Consider the following 21,585-nt stretch of genomic DNA (forward strand, 5'->3'; position numbering starts at 1 on the left):
AGTGTGCATACTGATGAAATGAGAAAGTGTAGTTCTTACTTCGTTCTCGCAATATTCCTGTTTGTGAAATTTAAACTGTTTCTTGTAATTTTACCACTTTACTCTTGTAAAATAGTCTCTGAGAATTACAACTTTTTTTCTTCTGAAATGTAAACTTTTGTTGATATTATGGCATTATTGTCGTCGACTTTCCTCCCCGCACCCCTTTATAATTGTAAAATTATGACTTTGTCATACTATATTACAACTTTATTCTGGTAATAAAAAAAATCTCGTTAAAATTAATTCTATTAAGAATTACCACTTTATTCTTGAAGAATAAAAAAGGAAATCTCATATTACTATTTTATTTTTGTAAAAGTAAAATGGTAACGTTTTCACATAATATTGTGACATTATTAAAGCAAAATTTAGATTTTACTGTTCTAATAAAACATTCCATAGAATTATGGATTTATTACAAATATTTGTTTCTTTGAAAAATGAGGACTATTCCAGGAACTGTATTTTCTTTGTAAAGATTTTAATTTTTTTGTGGTTGCCATTAAGTCTCCAAGGAGATAGGGGGCGCTGTTGTCAATGCCACGACAGTACGAGAGCCAGAGAGTCAGCTGTGTGTGGGTGTGTGGGGCTCAGTGACTTCGCTGGGCTTTCCTTCACACAGTTACAAGGTGTCAACCATCCTATTACTCAGTTTTCCTACTTTACATTGAGTGTCTAAATTTAGGATGTAGTGCAGTTACTCACCTGCACATCTCCGGTACAGTTAGCATTATTGGCTATTTGTCAATAATGTGGTAGCATGGACTCACATAAGGACAGGCTTGTTTACTTTGCAGGGGGAAAAAAAAGAAAACTTACTCAGCAACTTTAACTCATACATACGGTAAATCACCAAATTGCTTAGTGAGCAGTGACCATCAGGAAAATGCCACTGTTTAACACAGTCGGAGTTTCATGAAATAAATTCACAAATACCAACTAGTTCGACATATAGCTATTGCACACACTCATAACAATATGGACAGGAAGAAAAGCAAGTAAAGAGCAACGTTTAGCTTGCTTTTTAACGCCAGCATCGGTACTGACCCTTACCTACTCTTATGCATAATCAACACTGACACTGGATGATAGACTTGGCTATTTTCCGGCTTTTTAGGTAATATCAGAGCTGTAACTGAAGCCTTGTTTACACTGTCGGTATTTTCCCACTTTTTTTTTGTGTATAAATGCCACGGAATTAGGGGCTGATGTAGACATGTAAATTTTCCGCCTTAAAAAAGGCCGGACAGCGGCGTTAACGCCAGACACTCACTTCGTCCGCGCTGTTGTGTCGAAAGCAATTGTTGCTGTCCGACAAGTATTTTACGCTTCTGTTGCGGCTCTGAAGTGGCAAATAATGCGGGATTGCTCGAGCTGGACATGCTGTTTAGTCGATGGCAGATCCGTAGCATGTTACATCACATCGAAAAATCATCTCACAACCTTGAATGAGAAGCAAGAACTGGTTTCCACGGAAACGCATCCATCTGTGCAATAGAGCAGGTGGCCTCGCTCTCTCAATCTCTCTTCTGGATGATGATCGAAATTATGTGACATGCTCGGCTGTTGCATTTTAATCAATACTGGATGAAACAAATGGACATCCATCCATCCATCCATCCATCCATCCATCCATCCATCCATCTATCTATCTATCTATCTATCTATCTATCTATCTATCTATCTATCTATCTATCTATCTATCTATCTATCTATCTATCCACCCACCTTTTTCTGGTAGTATTACATCTTCAATCATATAATAATAATAATAACATAAAAATTAAAACCTTTGCCTCATAATATTATAAATTATTCTGATAAAATATACTCTTTTTTAAAGGATTTCATCTCCTTCCAAATTTCGTAGACACTTTTTTTTCCTCTCGTATTTTGACTTTATTTTGGTCAAATTATTTATATAAGTAATATTTAAAAAACATGAACATTGCAAAATATTATCATTGTATTCATTTAAATTACAACCTTTTTCTGGTAAAATGTAGATTGTTTCTAGTAATAATACTAATTGTAAACCTTTTTATCTGATGAAATTGGGATTTTTTTTCTTCTAGGAAGGTTACCAATGTATTTTTGTGAAATACATTTTTTAATATGCACAAATTTGATCCAGATGGCATTGGTTTAACATGGTAGCTTCTCACTCACATAGACTGCACTAATTATATTCAAACAGGATAACAGTGTGACCTATTTCATGTTTGCTTATAAGCATTTTGGGTAAGGTCACGTTTATGACCTCATTAATTATTAATTTGAACAAAATCTAAAGGGATACATGCTTGGGAAAAAAAAGTAACCATGGTTTCAAAATAAAAAAATTAAAAAAATCCAGGTTAATGTATAGAAATTTCCCAGGTGTACCTAATGCTCCTCTTTTCGTACCTGGCGTCCGTTGCCCTTGCCCTGGAGACTGCAGCGTCCCAGGCTTCCGTTGGGCGTGGTGCCGCAGCTGCTGATGATTTGCAGCTGCTTCTCGGCGCGGTCGGCGCGGTCCAGCAGCTCCTCGATGAACTGCTGCAGGCGAACTTTGGCGTTGGCCTCGCGCGCCGCAGTCTCCTGCAGGAACTGGTCGATCTGGGCCACCTCCCTGAGCGCGGAGGAGAGAGGAACAGTAGTTTTAACACATTTATTTGAACACAGCACAGTGTTAGAGGGGCACTGATCCCCTCCCAGAACCGCCACTGGAGTACTAAAGTCATTTTCAAACATTTCAAATGCCTTTTTTGTCACTGAACACCACTTTATAAAATACATTGAGGATTCTATGTGACCTTGACCACTCTTACGTACGTTTACGACTGACCTTTAGCACCGGGACGCAAATTGTTAACACTTTTATTCCTCCGCCTTCCTCATTGGTGCAAAAAAACAGAAAATCAGCCTACGAGTATGGCCCAGACTGATTGGAGGATGCTCTTATGCAAGAGTCAGACTCATATTTCTTGAAATTGGGGCGCTCTGGGCTAAAAATAATGTGCCGTTGGGCTCGGATAACTCTGTAAAATGAGTACTGGAGATCCATTTGTGTAAATGTGCGATTAAAAAGTGAAGGAAGCAACAAGTGAATCTGTCAATAATTGCTCAATTGGTGCCAACCCATCTGCATAGGGCAATAAGATCAGACTGTATGTCAGCTATTTGTTCCTAATGGATGAACAACGTGATTCATCTCTATGTGGAACAATTGGTGATTAGAATTTTTGTTGCTTTGTCTGCACTGCTTGAGACGATGTGACTGCCTCTTTTGTGTGTCTGTGTGTGTGTTGGTGCGTGTAAGACAAATACCATTTTATCCATCTCAACTGTCGCTCCCATCTGCTGTGTGCTTGTGCGCGGCTGACAATTAATTCAGAGCTCTCTCTAACAGTTTTTAAAATAGACCGGCCGCAATATTAGGTACACCTGCGCACTACGGAAAAAAAGATCCGTATGACAAATTCTGCCTTTCCAGAGATAGTAATGCTCAGGTTTGATGTATTGCGGCGCATATCTTCAAGATAATGCCTACCTCATTAGCTGTGTGAGCCTTGTGAGTGTCAAGTATTCATTCATCCCTCGGGGGGAATACTTGCGTAATATCCACGGATTGCTATGATATTCAGCGATGTTTTAGAAGCGCGTTCAAGCCGACACCTTCACTTTAGCTTGTTGACAGCATTTACAGTCTGGTTGTCTAATTTGCACAGTAATGAAAATGAACTAAGCTTTGTTATTAAATCATTTACAGTGTCTTAATAAATTCCCCCTCCCCCCCTGCAAATTTACATTATTTCTTGTTTGTTTGTAATAGCTGCAAGGGGATCATTTACTGGGTCCAAGTGGTCCACTGTATTTTTAGTTCATTATTATTTGGAATTTTCAACGTTGGGAACTTCCCATGGGAGAATATAAGAATTTACACAAAACACTGATAATAAAGTGGAAATTGATAGCAGTGATTCTCAAAGCATGGTACCCGTACCACTAGTGGTACACAGACTCTCTCTAGTGGTATGTGAAAGAATGACCTATTTAGATAAATAACATTTTTAAAAAACATTTTTTTGCATTCATGCAAAACATAATGACTATTATGTTTATATACAGTAAAGTACGTCACCAATTATTTACCATGGAAAGTGTCCATGGAAAAACACTATAAATCTTCAGTCACGAATGCACGCACGTACGCGCACACATGCATCAGCTCAGACATAAACCTCAAGGTTAAATGTGTTTCTATGGACACTGGGGGATGAGGGGAGGCGTGGCGTCATCTTACTGTAGTAGTTACACTTGCAGGTGCAGATTTTGTGTGTGATTTTGTCGTTCAATTTTTGGAATGTGGAAGGAAGCTGGAGTACCCAGAGAAAAACCAACACAAGTATGGGGTTAGAACATGTCATCTCCACACTGGAAGGCCAGAACTTCAATTTGAACCGAGAACCTCAGAATGGTGAGGCAGACGTGTTAACCACTAGTCGCAGTGCTGTCCAGAATAAGCTCATCCATCCATCCATCCATTTTCTGAGCCGCTTCTCCTCACTAGCGTCGCGGGCATGCTGGAGCCTATCCCAGCTGTCATCGGGCAGGAGGCGGGGTACACCCTGAACTGGTTGCCAGCCAATCGCAGGGCACATACAAACAAACAACCATCCGCACTCACATTCATGCCTACGGGCAATTTAGAGTCTCCAATTAATGCATGTTTTTGGGATGTGGGAGGAAACCGGAGTGCCCGGAGAAAACCCACGCAGGCACGGGGAGAACATGCAAACTCCACACAGGCGGGGCCGGGGATAGAACCCGGGTCCTCAGAACTGTGAGGCTGACGCTCTAACCAGTCGGCCACCGTGCCGCAGAATAAGCTCATATTGTTCCCAATTAAAATTGCATTCCGCGACTTCACGACACATTAATATTTAAAGGGTGCGGATGATTGACTGGAAGGGCCTGAATGAGAGATGAAGCTGTGTGAAAACGAACTTTGTGGCTCGCCGCACGCCGAGCGACGCGCTCGATTGCGACTGAATTGAACAATCACGAAAAACATACCGTCGACGCCTCAAGATTGACCCTCGCACACTGAACCAACTCGCCGCAACGGAAAAACTGCAATCCCTGGCGTGCCTATCAGGAAACAACATTTGGAGGCACCACATATACAGCATACTGTATGAATTTTTTACTGAACCACAAACAACATGGTGCGATTGTCAAGGAAGAAGCGGATTGCCCTAGCTACAGTGCTGTGAAAAAAGTATATATACATAGCGGTTTATTTAAACTCGCTAATCGGTGGTCAGTTATCGGCTCCAAAAAACATGATCGAGTAAAGTCTAATAGAGAGACCATATAAAAAAAACACATTTTCTTATGTAGTTTAACATGTACTACATGCTTTAAACACAATTAATAATATAATACAATAATCAAATTCAAATAAAGAATAATTATAATTTACAACAAATTACATAACACATTATAACACATTGAAACACATTGTAAATGCAATTGAACACACCCAAACAAGCAAGCAACAAATGTATCAAAATACAGTACGTGTTGCACTGTTTGTGTTCAACTATCTGTTGCTTAAAGGGTCATAACTACCGTAACATCAAAGCTAGTTTCGTTAGCCTAGCTATGGCGTTTTGGATTGTGTGGAATATCATAAGTAGTGTGGGTTGGTTAAATCCACAATGTGTAACTGTCTCTGTTATATATTGAAACTTTACCTGGGAATGGCAATATTAAGCATGTACTTGGCCCATTTATTGACAAGTGGTTCACTATCTTCTGCTTTTTGTGACCTTCGCTGCCACCATTTAGCGCTAGTAACTGAAATGTTTGCTCACAACTCAAGACCCCAAAAACTGCCGAGCGACACTCGTAAGTTGAGGTATCAATGTATACTGTATAGAATGATTGCTTAAATCTGCAATAAATCGGGGGGCGTGCACGATGAACCACAATGTCGGGGGAAAACTGTGGATGCGATGTATTTTCCTGAGCTGATCTAATGTGTTTTGCATTCACTAAAAACGAAAATCTAAGCTCGGATACTACCAGGCTTTTATTTAAACAACCTCTGAGTAAAGGACAATGCATCAGTCTTTAGCCTATTTGTCACATATTTATGAACACTGCCACTCATGGGACTTTGTGCAAGTGTCCTGTCGTTGCCTAGCAACTCACATTTTGAGCATTTTTCACCTCGATGGTCCAATGTGAGTCTGATAAAGCACCATGACATCCAGTGACTTTTCACAGACGCTGTGTATCCGTTAAGGAATGCTTAGTCATGGACTCAGTCGAACGTGCACCGACGGTGATGCTCTTTTTCCATCTTTGTTTAGCCGCTCCGTACTTTTAGAGTGTGAATGATCTCGCTGTTTGACTGCCAGCTTCTCCCCAGAGAGAAACAGACAGAGAAATTGTGCGCACAGCGAGAGGCAGAGCAAGAGAAAAAGCCTTGCCTGCTTCACCCAGGCATGGATTATCTTTGAAAAGGCAGGATTTCCTTGCTTTGGAGCTCATTAGAGTGTGCATGTGTACCTAATAAACTGTCCGGGGAGAGTACAGGTTTAAAATGAGTTCCTTGTACGATTTATCCATCCATCCATCCATCCATTATCTGAGCCGCTTCTCCTCACTAGGGTCGCGGGCATGCTGGAGCCTATCCCAGCTGTCATCGGGCAGGAGGCGGGGTACACCCTGAACTGGTTGCCAGCCAATCGCAGGGCACATAGAAACAAACAACCATTCGCACTCACAGTCATGCCTACGGGCAATTTAGAGTCTCCAATTAATGCATGTTTTTGTACGATTTAATCCTTTTTTTTTTTTTAGAAATCCATCCATCCATTTTCTGTTTCACTTTTCCTCATTATGGTTGTGGGTGAACTGCAGCCTATCCCAGCTGACTTTGGACGAGAGACGGGTGCACCGTGGACTGGTTGCCAGCCAATCACAGGACACATATAGACAAACAACCATCAACACTCATGTTCTCACCTGTAGACAAGTTCGTTCAATGAAATGGAATGGAAGAAAATAGATGTATATACAGCCTATAAAAGTGTCCAGTGAGTGTTTAAAACGAACCATTTGTCGGACTTAATTGATTTAATTACATAGACATTATAAAGTCTATCATAGACTCCTGTTTAATTTAGTAATATATTTTGTTCTCTTCTGGGCAACATAGCAACTGCTTCTGGGATGCAATTCAGTAAAAACACATTTTTGGTCCAGGTCATACTTAGACCATCGCCATGCTGTGGGAGAACTTCCAACATGTTCATCAGATTCATGTCCAGAAATGACATCCATCGCCACACTGTGTGATTCACGTCCAACCAAACCTTCTATTTACAGAATCTGAAATACGAGCCAGCTCATGAAGCAGCCCAACGAAAAAGGACAAACGTCATATGGACAAAAGTATTCGGACACACGAAAAGCCAAACGCCACCGAAAGTTTGCTTCATGCAGTTTTTGCAAGCTAAGCATTTGCAACCAAACATTTAGTCTTATTAACTGTAATCTGCTGCGGTGCCTTAAGAACTGAGTTTTATTCGTTGGGATGGCTCTTCTTCGTTTGTCTAAATTCACATTGTCACTATTCTCAGTGACTTAATAAGCTGCAATGACATCACTTTTTTCGTAAATGATTAAGAATATATGCCGTGAGTATGGTGATATTATCTGTCCACATGTGTTGCTCCACCATTTGTATTCAAATCCATTGCTTGAAAGGTTCTAAAACAGCGACTATTGATGCTAATCGTTAGCATATCAATGGTGTTTTCCATTGCATGTTAGCAGTAAGCCAGCGGGGCTTTTCTTTTCGCAGTTGTTTGGTTGGTTGTTTTAAATCAAAAATATGTAATTCTGTATGTTCTATGTTTAGTTTGATAGTAAACACCAACTGGGAGTGACAAACAGCTTGAAGCGTCTTTTTCTTTTTCTTTAATTGCCAAAATGCTGTTTATTGGAAAGTGAGCTGAGTTCACTGCCGCCATACAGCGCTCGTATCTCAAGTCAAAGCAAAAAAAAAATAAAAAATAAAAATCGACCGTATGACGGCTCGTATCTTGAAAAACTAGTCGGGTCATTCGTATCTCAAGGCACCACAGTATCTTAAATCTGTTCCCTGTGTAACGGATGCCAGCTAGCTTAGCTGTGCAAGAATACCTTAGTAAACGCCTTAAGAGTAATCGGTGGGTTGGAAGCCTGTGCTTTGTTTAGCCTACAATGCAAGTGCGCTCGACTCTCAAGGAGAAGGGTCGTTGTGCGGGTTCGAGCTCAGGGATGAAACATGCAGGATGGTCACCGTTATACCTGCTAATCTAAAAGGTTTATGTTTCATTACCCATAATGCTGTCTTCGAAGTTGTTTTCGGTCTACAGCAAAAAATAAATAAAAAGGAACTGGCCTCTTTCTCACAATAATTTCAGTCTGGAAATGGGATTTTTGATGGATTTTTGTTTTCTACGGCGAAAGAGGACACAGTCCAGAGCTGCAGAAAATCAATCTGCTAATGAAGGCTGATATAATAGCAGTGAGACAACGTTGAGAGGGACGGTAATAAAAAAAAAAAAAAAAAAGCAGCACTGTGCCCAGAGACGAATTACAATTTGGCGTCAAACTCCTCTGTGACATGTTCAAAACACCTCGCAATGAGGTTTTAAACGGTTTTCCAATTCAGACTATTTTTAAATGAGCCTTTAAATGTTAAATGAGGGTTAGGCAGCCTACAATTGGGGAAGAAGGGTTACTACACCAAACAAAAGTGTTTTTTGATGTGACCAAGCATGTCACTTACTGCTGCTTGTGGCTGAGCTCTGCCTCCTTGTTCACCAGGTCCTGTTTTAGGTTGGCCAGCATTTCCACCGAGACATCCACCTGCCGGGAAAGCTCCAAGGCCTTGTCCTCGAGCTCTTGCTTCTCCTGGCTGAGCCGCTCGCTCTCGTGCTTGGCCCGCTCCAGCTCGGAGCTCTTTCTCTCCAGCTCGGCCTGGAGACGGCCTACGCGGGCCGCTATTTTCTGCTCCACCTACAAGACCACAGATGTTTGAGTCGCGCTCCAGTTGTATATGAAACCAATGAAATGTCCATGAGTTGGGAGTCACAAAAGAAACAATTATTGTAAGCGCACCTAACAGTAATATAGGCCAATATAAACATTTTTCTGTAATGTTATATCCGGTGGCATTTTAAAATCGTCCGTGATTCCGTTCACTGAGTCGGCACGTATTACCCCTAACACTGTGGCCAAAACAATAACATTGTTAAACTGGTGCCATCTGGTAGCATCTCGGTACCAAGGAACGGTCGAAGTGTGTTGAGGCTCTTATTTTATATACAACCCCAATTGCAACGAAGTTGGGATGTTGTGTTAAACAAATAAAAACAGAATACAATAATTTGAAAATCATGTTCAGATGTGTAAGTTACCCATGTCATTGGCACTAACAGCCCCATACCATCACAGATGCTGGCTTTTGAACTTTGCGTCCATAACAGTCCGGATGGTTCTTTTCCTCTTTGGCCCGGAGGACACGACGTCCACAATTTCCAAAAACAATTTGAAATGTGGACTCGTCGGACCACAGAACACTTTTCTACTTTGCATCAGTCCATCTTAGATGAGCTCGGGCCCAGAGAAGCCGCCTGCGTTTCTGGGTGTTGTTGATAAATGGCTTTTGCTTTGCATAGTAGAGTTTCAAGTTGCACTTACAGATGTAGCGCCGAACTGTATTTACTGACATTGGTTTTCTGAAGTGTTCCTGAGCCCACGTGGTGATATCCTTTACACATTGATGTCGGTTTTTGAAGCAGTGCCGCCTGAGGGATCGAAGGTCACGGCCATTCAATGTTGGTTTTCGGCATTGCCGCTTACATGCAGTGATTTCTCCAGATTCTCTGAACCTTTTGATGATATTATGGACAGTAGATGATGAAATCCCTAAATTCCTTGCAATTGTACGTTGAGGAACATTGTCCTTAAACTGTTCGACTATTTTCTCACACACTTGTTCACAAAGAGGTGAACCTCGCCCCATCTTTGATTGTGAATGACTGAGCAATTCAGGGAAGCTCATTTTCTACCCAATCATGGCACCCACCTGTTCCCACTTAGACTGTTCACCTGTGGGATGTTACAAACAGGTGTTTGATGAGCATTCCTTAACTTTCTCAGTCTTTTTTGCCACCTGTCCCAGCTTTTTTGGAACGTGTTGCAGCCATAAAATTCTAAGTTAATGATTATTTGCTAAAAACAATCAAGTTTATCAGTTTGAACATTAAATATCTTGTCTTTGTAGTGTATTTATTTAAATATACATTGAACATGATTTGCAAATCATTGTACTCTGTTTTTGTTTATGTTTAACACAACGTCCCAACTTCATTGGCATTGGGGTTGTAAAAGTAGTACTCCATGCCATATTGTGGCTTCTTTAGGCAATTACAGTACAGTATAACCTTTTTTTCTGTTCAAATGGGCTCCGCAGTAACAATTTCTCAAATCTATTTTATATTTTTGTTTGGTTTCAATAGTTTTGCTCACCTAAACAAAAAATACACCCCTGGATTGTATATACCCTGTCTTTGGGAGCATCCTCAAATGGCCTCACTGGAATAAAAATGAAAGTTGATCAGTATAAAAAACGATCCCATTTACCTCTTCAGAAAGCTTCTCCATCCTCTCATCCAGCTCAAGACGTTCAAACGCGCGTGCCTTCAACCTGGCCAGGCCTTCTTCATAAGCCGCCTCCACTGCACTGGCGGCGACGTTAGCTGCTACGGCCACGGCTGTACTGGGGTTCCCATAGGGGCCGGGGTCTGTGGATGTCATGGCCTTCTTCATCAAAATCTCCCCCAGAGGAAACTCCACATTGGGGATGTACCTGGCGGGAGTGTTGGAGCTCGCTGGCGTCAAACTCAGGTCGTCCACACAGGGAAGCTCGCGGCAGGGGAAGCGGCGTTCTTTCAAAGCCGACGGCTGCAGAGGCTCAAGGGGGTCGTTATTGTTGGGAGGCGGCAGGAGGGCTCCCTCCGTCACCAGGGGCAGCAGGGCGGCGGCGTCGCAAATGCTGTTGGACTTGGAGAGAACGTAGAGGGTCTCGTACGTGTGGTTGTACTCCAGGTGGGCACGCAGGGACGACAGGCTTCGGAAGCGCTTGTGCTCCCCACAGCGAGGACAGCGATATGGCAGGTCCAGAGAGGCCATGCCGTGCAGGATCTGTGGGAAGGGTAGGCGGGGGCGCTCACGCAACCGGACGGTGGCGCCGGTGGGCCAAGAACCCATCGGATACTCTCATGGTGACAGTTTCCGTCGATGGTGACAGTATCAGGTGATCGGCAGTGGGTTGACAGATTTTAGAAGCTCACATGGTGGCAACTGTCACTTGGTCTTGTCACGCCATCGTCCATGCCTAAAACAGAAGAAAACACAAAAGCGGCTTGAGAGAATAATAGAAGAATATAGTGAACCCTGGTGCGGCATTCTGATTTTTGGGGGAACTTATCCGCCGTTATTTGTTGTTTTTAGCATTGATTTGGCGCCATCAGGTGGCATCTTGGCAACTATTGAAGTGAGTTGAGCAGCTTCATTTCGACAAAACTAGTCATTTACCGCTGTCTCGTGACATCTCTAGGCCATTACAGTACAGGATAACCTTTTTGGGGGGATCAATTACTTGCGGATTACAGATTTTCTATAGTTGCAGCAGGGCTTGGTCCCAATACCCCATGTAACTGCAAGGTTCTGGTGAACCCCGCCCCGCACCAAAAGGCAGCCGGGATAGGCTCCAGTTCGCCCGCCACACTAATGAGGAAAATTGACGGATGGAACTTCTATGCTTGTATGACAATGAACATATAGCACTTACATTTCTACAAAGCTTTTCTACTACGGTATGTCTACCCTCTGTGCGCGGACTTATTGATTTGCAAGTGAAGAGGTCAAGAAACACGAACCCCGTCTTTCACCGACCCATACTTGCTATCACGATCCGTCATGTATGCTGACGTACTCAATGGATAACCGAGGCAAGCAACAGGAAATGGATCCATTACTGAGAGTGCTCGAGCGCACCAATAAGTGTTCTGAGTCTTGAAAGACTTAAGGGCTCTCTATAATCAAAATAAAATCCTCTAATCAAGCAATGTGTTGATTATTAGGTCAAAGTCAGTCTTGGATGCCAATGTACTGAAAATTAATTAGCAACTGTGTGCTCCTTAATGTAGTCTTTGTTCCTCCTACAACATGAATCTGCAATGACACCACAGCAAACATAACCAAACTAGTAGAGCTCAGACCTCCGCCAAGGTTGAACTGATAACAAAAGCAGGAAAACAAATTGTTTGCCGTTTTCTGCAACCAGCAGCATGCGCTCTGACAAGAACGAGGCAGTAGATGGCTATAAACAGCAAAGAGAGAAAACAATTCCTCCATACACTTTTTCAGCTGGATTTTCCCTCAAGTGTATTAGTAGAATTCTATTAATGTGGAGGCCTTTAAATTTGAGATACCACAGAAGAGTCTTCTTAACAACTGTGCCAAATTGGAATGCATTAAGAAAAAAAAAATCACAAGGTATATAAAATAAGGCTTCAAAAAAAACTGAGATCTTTTCTCAGCTCTCAGACGCTGTGGGTGTGTCTTCTGAATGCGATTAAACCACGCCCCGCTCAAACTGCTCACTGTCAATCAAACACCACCCGGTAGATAGCAGTGTATACATGCAGTATGTAAACGATGGTAAATTACATTACGGGAAATCATGTTAGGAAGTTCACTTTGATAATTGAGTAGTTTACTGTGGGCTACAATAATAAAACAAACAAACAGTCAACCTACTGGAAACAAAATCGCCAATACAGACGCCATCTCCGCGTAACATAGGATCATATTTAATACAGCATAGGGAAGTTATTTACTCCACACTAGAATTCATCTGATATTGTTAAATGTGCTTCGGTAGGTGCTGCTGATTTGGTTAGCAACGCTGTTCAAATGAGCTCCGCAGTAACAATTTCTCAATACAGGTGCCTGTGTGAATGATACCTTCTGTAAAGTGAGATAATTACACTTACCAACAGCTCTTTTTTTTCCCTGCTGGGGAAAAAAGAGGTGTCTATGTGATGGATGGCGACGATATGACGAACATGTTTTCAGATTATCTCAATACAAGCTTCAAAGAGGAGAGGGCCACCATACGTATATTACAGATGTGAGATCTTCTCACCAAGTGCCCAGAACACACTGAGATCTCTATGGAAGTCTGGACAGGCTGCAAAAAAATAAATAATAAAAGAGCGTGCATGGGCAAGCTGTGCCCACTTATAAAAGCAAGAGTTTTTCCACAAGCATGACAATAATTTCTGCAGGCAGTTGGCATCCCCATCTGCCTCACAACAATATCGAATGAGGCGTTCAATGAGGCAGGAAAATGAGAGGCGTTGAGGATGCCTGGCAGCCACGCGTCACACTTGGGCGTCAATTATTATTATTTTTTTATACATTTCATTTCAGACTTGGCACCAGGCTATGCGAAGAACCTCATGAAATTGCTGTTTATTAACATTCAAACTAATTCATCGCCTTGGGGGGGCACAACATGCCCGAACATGACTCCCTGGTATGTTGGAAAAAAGTACCCCCCAAAATCAGTTCCGCCAATGAATAAAAGTCACTGGACATGTCTATCGTAACTGAATTAACGAAAAAGTCTTACCTGAAATTGAACAGCAAGTTGGCCATTTTGGTTTGAAGCAGCCATTTTGGACTAAGTGAGGAAACGGGTAATAACAATATATATAAATGAGAGCGTGCGTATATTTAGAGAGGCTGTTGGCGAGCGCCCCGTTCACTGACTGCACCCGTGTATTTCGGCAACTGAGACTCTCCACGCTTTGCTGTCTAGCCACAGGTACATATGAAATTATAGATATTGTTGAGCATGTCTTATAACATAAATTGTTTTTTCCTCCTTGACCTCTGTCCCACACCTCAACAACAAAAACTTAACTCCGTAACTAATTAACAAACAGCTCTGAATTCATAACCTCCTGTTCTTTTTTTTTTTTTTTTAGATGGCACATCAGTCAGCCATGGCCTTGAGACTCCTATTCCAAAGACAGCCAGTGTGTGCCAGGAAGCGTCACCTTCATCAAGCACAAATAAACGGTAAAAGCACGGAAGCGTTCCGAGCTTGAACGCCTCAGAGGAGCCTCCTGCAAGGAGAAGATTCAGCTCTCGCAGCGGGATTGCGACGTGTCTCGTATAAAGATAAAAAAAACAAAAAACAAACAAACAAACAAAAAAATGTAATCCCTGCGTTCATTCAACGGGCAAAACAACATGTCATTCATCAACCTTCAAACTAGATGTCATGAAATGATAAGCGCTTGTGATGATAGGAATAAAAAGCCTTTAACAGGATCAGAATACAGTAATCCCCCGCATATTCGCGGTCCACTACTCATGAATTCTTCTAATTTGTGTGTTTTTTTCTGTGGAAGCTAGCCCCAGCTATTGACAGAAACTCACCTGTTTGTTGTTTTGGCACTCTGTCTGAAATAAACTAAGATGATACAAGATGCTGCCAAAGCCTTGGCTAAACAGGAATTGGTGTCAAGAAAGTACGTTGAAGTGATACATCTCGACGGAGCTTGGAATGTCGGGATGGAGGAAAGTTTAGCCTGGACTGTAAATAGATTTCGCGGAGAGTCTTCACAGCATCTACTTGTACATTTTTTCAAACTCAATCTATAACCAGTTATTTTCTCGGTTAATGTAAGTTAAGATTGATATCATATTATTAAGCTTGGATTTGTGGTATATTTCCAGTTTAAACTGTTAATATAGGTAATCATAAAAAATCTTGGGTGCGTCAATTATGTTGGTATTTTTGCTGTTTGCGGCAAGGCTTGGTACTGAGCTCCCATGAGTAGAGAAGTGGAATTTACTCCCATTTGGGAAAGTGCCTGGCTGCTCAGTACAATGTGAGAAAAAATATTTACTAAATATACTTATCATTACAAAACTATTGTTCATTCCAGCAATACCTATAAATCGCCACTAGGTGACAGTAACACTCTGCAAACACCTTCCGGTTCCTTGTCCGTGTCACAAAAGTGAAAGTAGTTCGACTTAATTTTAATTCTGATTTGACTTCTTTTTACACTTGTATGACTGTGGGATTGTTTTGAAGTGATACTGATACTGAACTTGGAAGTCAACCAACATCATCAACATCATGTTTTGCGTTCCACTTTGTACTGTAATTCCGTCGGACCCATTTGACCGTGACGGGCCGTCAAATATACTGCGTCTCTCTAATGGAGGGGAGTAGCCTTGCGCGACGTATTGTCGACTAAAGCTGCTTTTTAAAAGGCTGGTAAACATTCTCAGCACAACGCAGTGCAGTATGACACCACTGCAAATTACAAACACAGTAAAAAAAAAACAAAAAAAACATGCTGTTAATGAGTACCTCAAAAGTGAACATTATTATCTTGAAATAGGCTTAATTGCTACACAGCCTTGTATTGGATGTAATCAGATGTGCAGGTGATTACGAGTGAAAGTAAAGCGGGATACGCTGCATAACTGGGACGGTTTGGAGCATTCAGATGACTGGATGTCTCTGAAAGACTATCCTGCGAGATTATTAGATTGGCGTGGGGTGTGTCAATAGTGAATATTCCTCGGGAAACGGTAGGGCTGGACAATTGTAAAGGTGAAACAGTATATTTATATTTAAAAAAAAAAAAAAAAGGAAATGTTAAAGTTTGTGAATCATGATCTAATGGTTCAATTCAATGAATTCTGCTGCTGTCTGGTGTGCCCGCCTTGGTCACCGAGGGGCAGCATGATAAAGTCATACAGACAAATAAGGGAGAGAGTGGCTTGTCTTCATTTGTCTGGATTCACATTGTCACTATTCTCAGTGCCTCAATTAACTGCAATTCCATGAGTATTTTTTCCGCAGATGATAAAAATATATCCCTGTGAGTATTGTTTTATTGTCTGTACATGTGTGTTGCTTCACATTTTGTGTTTAAATATCTGTTGCTTAGATTGTTCCAATATCGCAACTATCGATGCCAATTGTTAGCATGTCAATAACATTTTTGTGTTAACATTAAGCTCGCGGAGCCTTTCTTTGGGCAGTTTATTGATTGTTTTAAATACAGAACGTGTAATTCTCTTGGTTTTATATTTAGTTTGACAGTAAACCTCAAGTGGGCGTGGCATTAAACAGCTTGAAGCTTTTTTTTTTAAGAAGAAGAAGAATTGTTCACTATTTGCCAAAGTGCTGCTTATTGTGACGTGTGCTCGTATCTCAAGTAAAAAAAATCAGCCGAATGAAGGCTCATTTCTTGAAACACTTCTAAGTCGGGTCACTTGTATCTCAAGGCATCACTGTATTAATATTGGCAATTGTAAACATTTTGGGGGGGCATCATTACTTTTTTTCACTATTCATGGCAGGGTTCACTCTCAATCGACACAATACACACGATAAAAGTATGAACACAATTGCCATTTTTTTTCCTGGTCATGCGTGGGGTCTCTCACAATTTGAAACACGGTTCAGATGTTAAAAATGGTGATGCGTGTACCTCGCATAAGTCAGTAAAAGCAATAGTTTGTTCCTTTGTGTCCGGGGTGTTTAGGGCACATTTGTTTTGCGTCAATGTGTGAAAAGGGGGGAGAATGCTCACGCCTGCCCTTTGCAAACCTTTTTGTTTTCTTATTACCCAGCGATATTGGGACATCATGGTCAAACAAGCAGCGTGCTACCGTGCACATCATTTTGGTGCCAGGACTTGTGTTGTAAGAGGTGTGACACGAGCATCAGCCCACGCTTAAGAAATGGCGCTGCGCTCCCACCGGACATTCACCGGTCCACGCTGACATCCAAATACATGCAAGTAAACAATAGCGGGCCATATGCACTTAAGAACTCACAGGTTTTGACAGCACTTGCCTTTTACACGTTGCCATACAAGTATAGATACATATAAACCACCCAGGAGGTTAGCTAAGAGCTCCCCGTGGCCTGTGGTCTCCTGTGTGAACATGTCAAAGTGTTTTAGCTGCAGAGAACGCAACGGGACCACTGTGACAGGACAAGCTCTCTACCTGAGGCTCCTCAACTGACAGCCAAGGGCACAGCAAAAGCACTTGTGATAAATTAGATTATACAGAGACTCTTACTACAGTTTCACTCATTCATTTTTGGCAAAAAAACAAACCGAAACGAAACTTTCAATCGCCACAAAAAAGGTTGAAACAAAGAATTTCCCTATACAGTATTAACTTGGAAAATATTCTACATGCTGGTTCACTAAGCAATCATAATCCATCTCCATCCAATTTCTATAACGCTTGTCCTCATTTGGGTCGTGGGGCAGCTAAAGCAGGATCCTTGGCGAAACGTCATCGTGATGTAATTTTTTTCGCACGCGCGTTACATTGAGCGGCAAGAGCGCCATCTGTTCCCGTATACAGTAATATTGGCGGAGAAAGCTCTTTTTCGTGGCTTTTTATCACAGTATGCAAGTTTGGACCAGCTGATGCCAAGCAAAGATATGCAGCAAAGCTTCTCAACGCATGATTGCCTATTTAACTATTAAAAACGCCCAAAGATCGTTCGTATAATCCGTCTATGGAAGTGACTCTTGTGTTTTAATGACCTGCCATACAGCCAGTATGAGGAAATTATATTTTGTGACATCACTCTGTGCAATGTTCTACAACACAACAAGAATACATATTGTCTCTAAGTCCACTATCTTCATCTGTTTGAGTTTTCGGTACAGATGAAGACCAACAAGGTTAAGAGAAGCCCATTGAACGGTGGTTAGCTTAGATTTTAACATTAGCATTAATCCACAGACGGCTGGAATTCTTTCTTCCTCTTCTTGACGGGTTTGGACAATTGGCAACAGTTTGAAAACGCGCCACCGACGCCTCCAGGACTCAGCGGAACAGAAACGTGTCACTTTTCTACAACACAACAACAATGCTAAAGCAGCTCTCGCTGCGGTTCTACGAAATCATTATGGGCAGCGGGGTCAGGTCAAGGAGAGGATGGGCCAGTGAGACTCAATGACTTCCTCCAATGAGAGCTGACAGCCACACTCATAACACCCCCACCACCCTCTCCCGAACCCCCCGCCCGCCACTGTCTACTATTGATCCAGACAAGGGTGCAATGATGCAATTACACCCTCGCATGCAGACATCAACAAGGCATACTTTACATACGAGGGGGCACTTGCAGGTCACTACTGTTGTGAACTGGAGGCATACTGTAGATACAGGGGTGTTCAAAGTAAAGTCCACGGACTACATACGGTCTACTCTGTTATTTAATCCGGCCCACCAAGAATTTACAATACGAAGAGTCCTGCAATATTTGTTGCATTTGTTTAGCTGTTTTTTTTTTTTAATGTGTTAAAATGTATTTATTCATCTTGTAAAATTCATTTATCTAATTCAATAATCGATTAATAGATTTCTTATAAATAATATTTTAAACAATTAAATGAATCATATTTACATAAAAAATAAAATTTGTTTTATTTATTTTATTAATGAGTTAATAAATGATAATTAAATAAATCAAGTAATAAAGATTTGTTATAGTAATGATAATAATAATAATGATGTAGTATATGCTAATGTAACACAATAAGTACATAACTAAAAATATGCGTAAAACGTATTAAAAATACACATAGTCAGATATACATATTTCAAAATAGGTTCAATTTTTATGTGATACCCTGTAAATAGATCGAATCTGAAACCAACCACAGTTACAGATTATGTGTCCTTCTTGAAAGACACACACCAACAGTTATGTTTAAAATTGGCGACACAGCCTCCAGGATGGATATGTGAAGCAAATGAGGCAGAGAATGGCTGCTGGGATAAGTGGATGAATCTCTGAGGTCTTCTCATACATATAGCACATCCCAAGCCTGACACGGCGTAATATGCAAGATGGGCCATTGTACTGAAACGCTGCACATTCTTTTATTGCTTTTTTTTTTTAACATAATCATATCAACTACGACTTTTTCGAGAGCTGTAGATCAGGCAATTTTTTTTGCTTTGACATGCGAGCGCACACTTGAGATACGAGCACTGCATGGTGGCAGGTGACTCGACTCCCTTCACAACAAGCAGCAGTTTGGCAGATAACATGAGTGAAATTTCTGCAAAAATGAGCCTTCAAGCTGCTTATTGCCGCTCTCAGCTGAAGGTTACTGTCAAACTAAACATAAAACAAAGAGAATTACGCGTCGTGTTTTCAAAAGAACTACATAGCGTCCGCTAGCCAGAATGAGCAGCACAATGTGTATTGTCAGAGAAAGTGTGACAAAAACTGGATAATTATTTGTTTATTCTAATTGATTATGTCATTAGGCTACTGTGTGTTTTTATTAAGTATTACATTATAGAGTTCTATTTTTCCCATTTAAAAAAAATCTGAAACAGATCTCAAGGCACCATTGTATACATTTTGTTACACCAGTTCTGGAACTGACACACATTGTATGTGTGTGAAGCTGATGGAAACTTAGAACTAGCTGCCACATGCTCTTTAGAATCCTTAAAATAAGTTAAAAACATTTTAAAATTGTCACACAAAAAACACATGGTGTCAGTTTTGTATCAGGTAACTGTGAAAATATATTACGACAATCCCCAAAATAAATTACAATTAAACTTAGATTATTATGACAGAGGAAGAATCAATATGACATATTTTGCCAATTATAAAACTCTCATGAAACATTGAAGGCAGCAAGCCATCAATCTGGCCCAATAGTTGCGTACAGCGCCGTATACTCGCTATCTATGTCACGGTCCTTCACTGTTAAGTTGTAAAGATAATAGACTGCATCTTGTGCCGTTAATCTCACATACACAACTTAATGGATTCTCCCATACCACACACACTCAACTAGCGCATCACCGCAAGAAGATGGCAATGTGATTTTGTGAGAGCATAAAATACATCACAGGACATTCCACAAATCTATCACACATTCTGTGCTAAAAATGTACGGCTAATCATAAAACAAAGAGAAATACACGTTGTTTATTTGCAACAACCAAACAATGCGGCCTTAAGAATGGCCACCCACTAGCAATGGAAATTGCCATTGACATGCTAACGATTAGCATCGACAGTTGCTGTTTTACAACTGTTTAAGCAATGAACATTTGAAGACAAGTGGTGGAACAACACATATAGACAGATAATATAACAACACTCACATTCACTTGTATATATTTTTTTTATCCTCAACGAAAAATTACACACTGTGAAAGACGACAAGAGCCAGCTAGGCCTGCTGGCTAGGCTAGGTAGCCAGCAAGCTAAGAAGCGAGCAAGCTAGCTAGAAAGGCAGCAGCTTGGTCCAAGGCATGAAGACAGCAAGGATTTACTCCACCGACAAACGCAAAACAGTTCTACCTTTAGCCAAGGTACGGTGAGGGATCCTGGTTAAAGTAAGCCATATAGATTAAAAAGAAAAACTATTCCGGAGGGAGACGCGTCATCTGAAACGTGTCAGCGTCATTTGTTACTGTCAATACGAAGAGCGAATTGAGATTTAGAGCGCGAGTCTGAGCATTACTAATGACAAAGCATTACTAATGACAATATGTGCCCTGTGATTGGCTAGTGAGCAGTCCAGAGTGTACCACGCCTCTAAAGTCAGCCGGGATTTGCCCCAGTGCAACTGCAACACTAATGAACACACACTATTCACAACACTTGTCATGGTGTGCATGCATGCTTGAGTTATAATGCTGCAGTGCAGACAAGAGAACCCACAAATGTGTCCGCACTACGACGCTGGATGGAGTAGGTTACATCCAATCTCAGGGTGCTGACAGCATCTTTTTTGTTGTTGCTGTGCAGCCGCAGCAGCACAGCATGCACTTGAACGCACCGCTCCAATTTGTCACGCATTGTAGTCACACAAGTTTGCCAAACTCTTGCACTCTTCCTGGCTCCGGGTGAGGAGCGACATTTTATAATAGGGAAAATGACTTTGGAAATGTAGTTGGTAACAATTACAAGCTACCCTGTTGAAAATGTAAGTAATATAACTGATTACGTTTAATTACATTTGGATTATTTTTCTTAATGTTGAATGACTGCATCAACACTCTAAAAAAGTGGATTAAAACCATGGATCATTATTATGGAATAATTATTATTATAATTATTATTATAGTGACATTTGTTCTTTAAACAAATAATAAACTGACAACTAAACATTATTAAATATAAATACAATAATAATGTGCTTGTTGCATTATATGTGCGTAGCATGTGGAAAACCACCATACCATACCATGTTGACCTAACGACAAATGTGCCCAAGTTAGACAATATCAACAACCCATATAAGTGAATGTTCCATAAAAACAGTCCAAAATTATAAAGATGAAACTGTTCAAAAGTCAATGTTCTTTTGTGTGTTGAAAGTC

General features: G+C 41.0%; 1 protein-coding gene across 3 annotated transcripts in view; it reads right to left on the reverse strand.

Moving 5' to 3' along the window:
• fbxo41 (F-box protein 41) overlaps positions 1-21,585 on the reverse strand; it is a 59,999-nt gene that overhangs the window by 14,230 nt on the left and 24,184 nt on the right. For all 3 annotated transcript variants that reach the window (XM_061771772.1, XM_061771770.1, XM_061771771.1), the window contains 3 exons: positions 10,735-11,488; positions 8,876-9,105; positions 2,449-2,653 (listed from right to left, as the gene is read on the reverse strand). In XM_061771772.1, coding sequence (XP_061627756.1) covers positions 2,449-2,653; positions 8,876-9,105; positions 10,735-11,361 — 1,062 coding nt within the window. In that variant the 5' untranslated portion in view covers positions 11,362-11,488. The remainder of the gene's footprint in view (positions 1-2,448; positions 2,654-8,875; positions 9,106-10,734; positions 11,489-21,585) is intronic.

Source organism: Phyllopteryx taeniolatus, chromosome 4 (assembly GCF_024500385.1).
Source record: "Phyllopteryx taeniolatus isolate TA_2022b chromosome 4, UOR_Ptae_1.2, whole genome shotgun sequence".
Taxonomy (NCBI): Eukaryota; Metazoa; Chordata; class Actinopteri; order Syngnathiformes; family Syngnathidae; genus Phyllopteryx; species Phyllopteryx taeniolatus.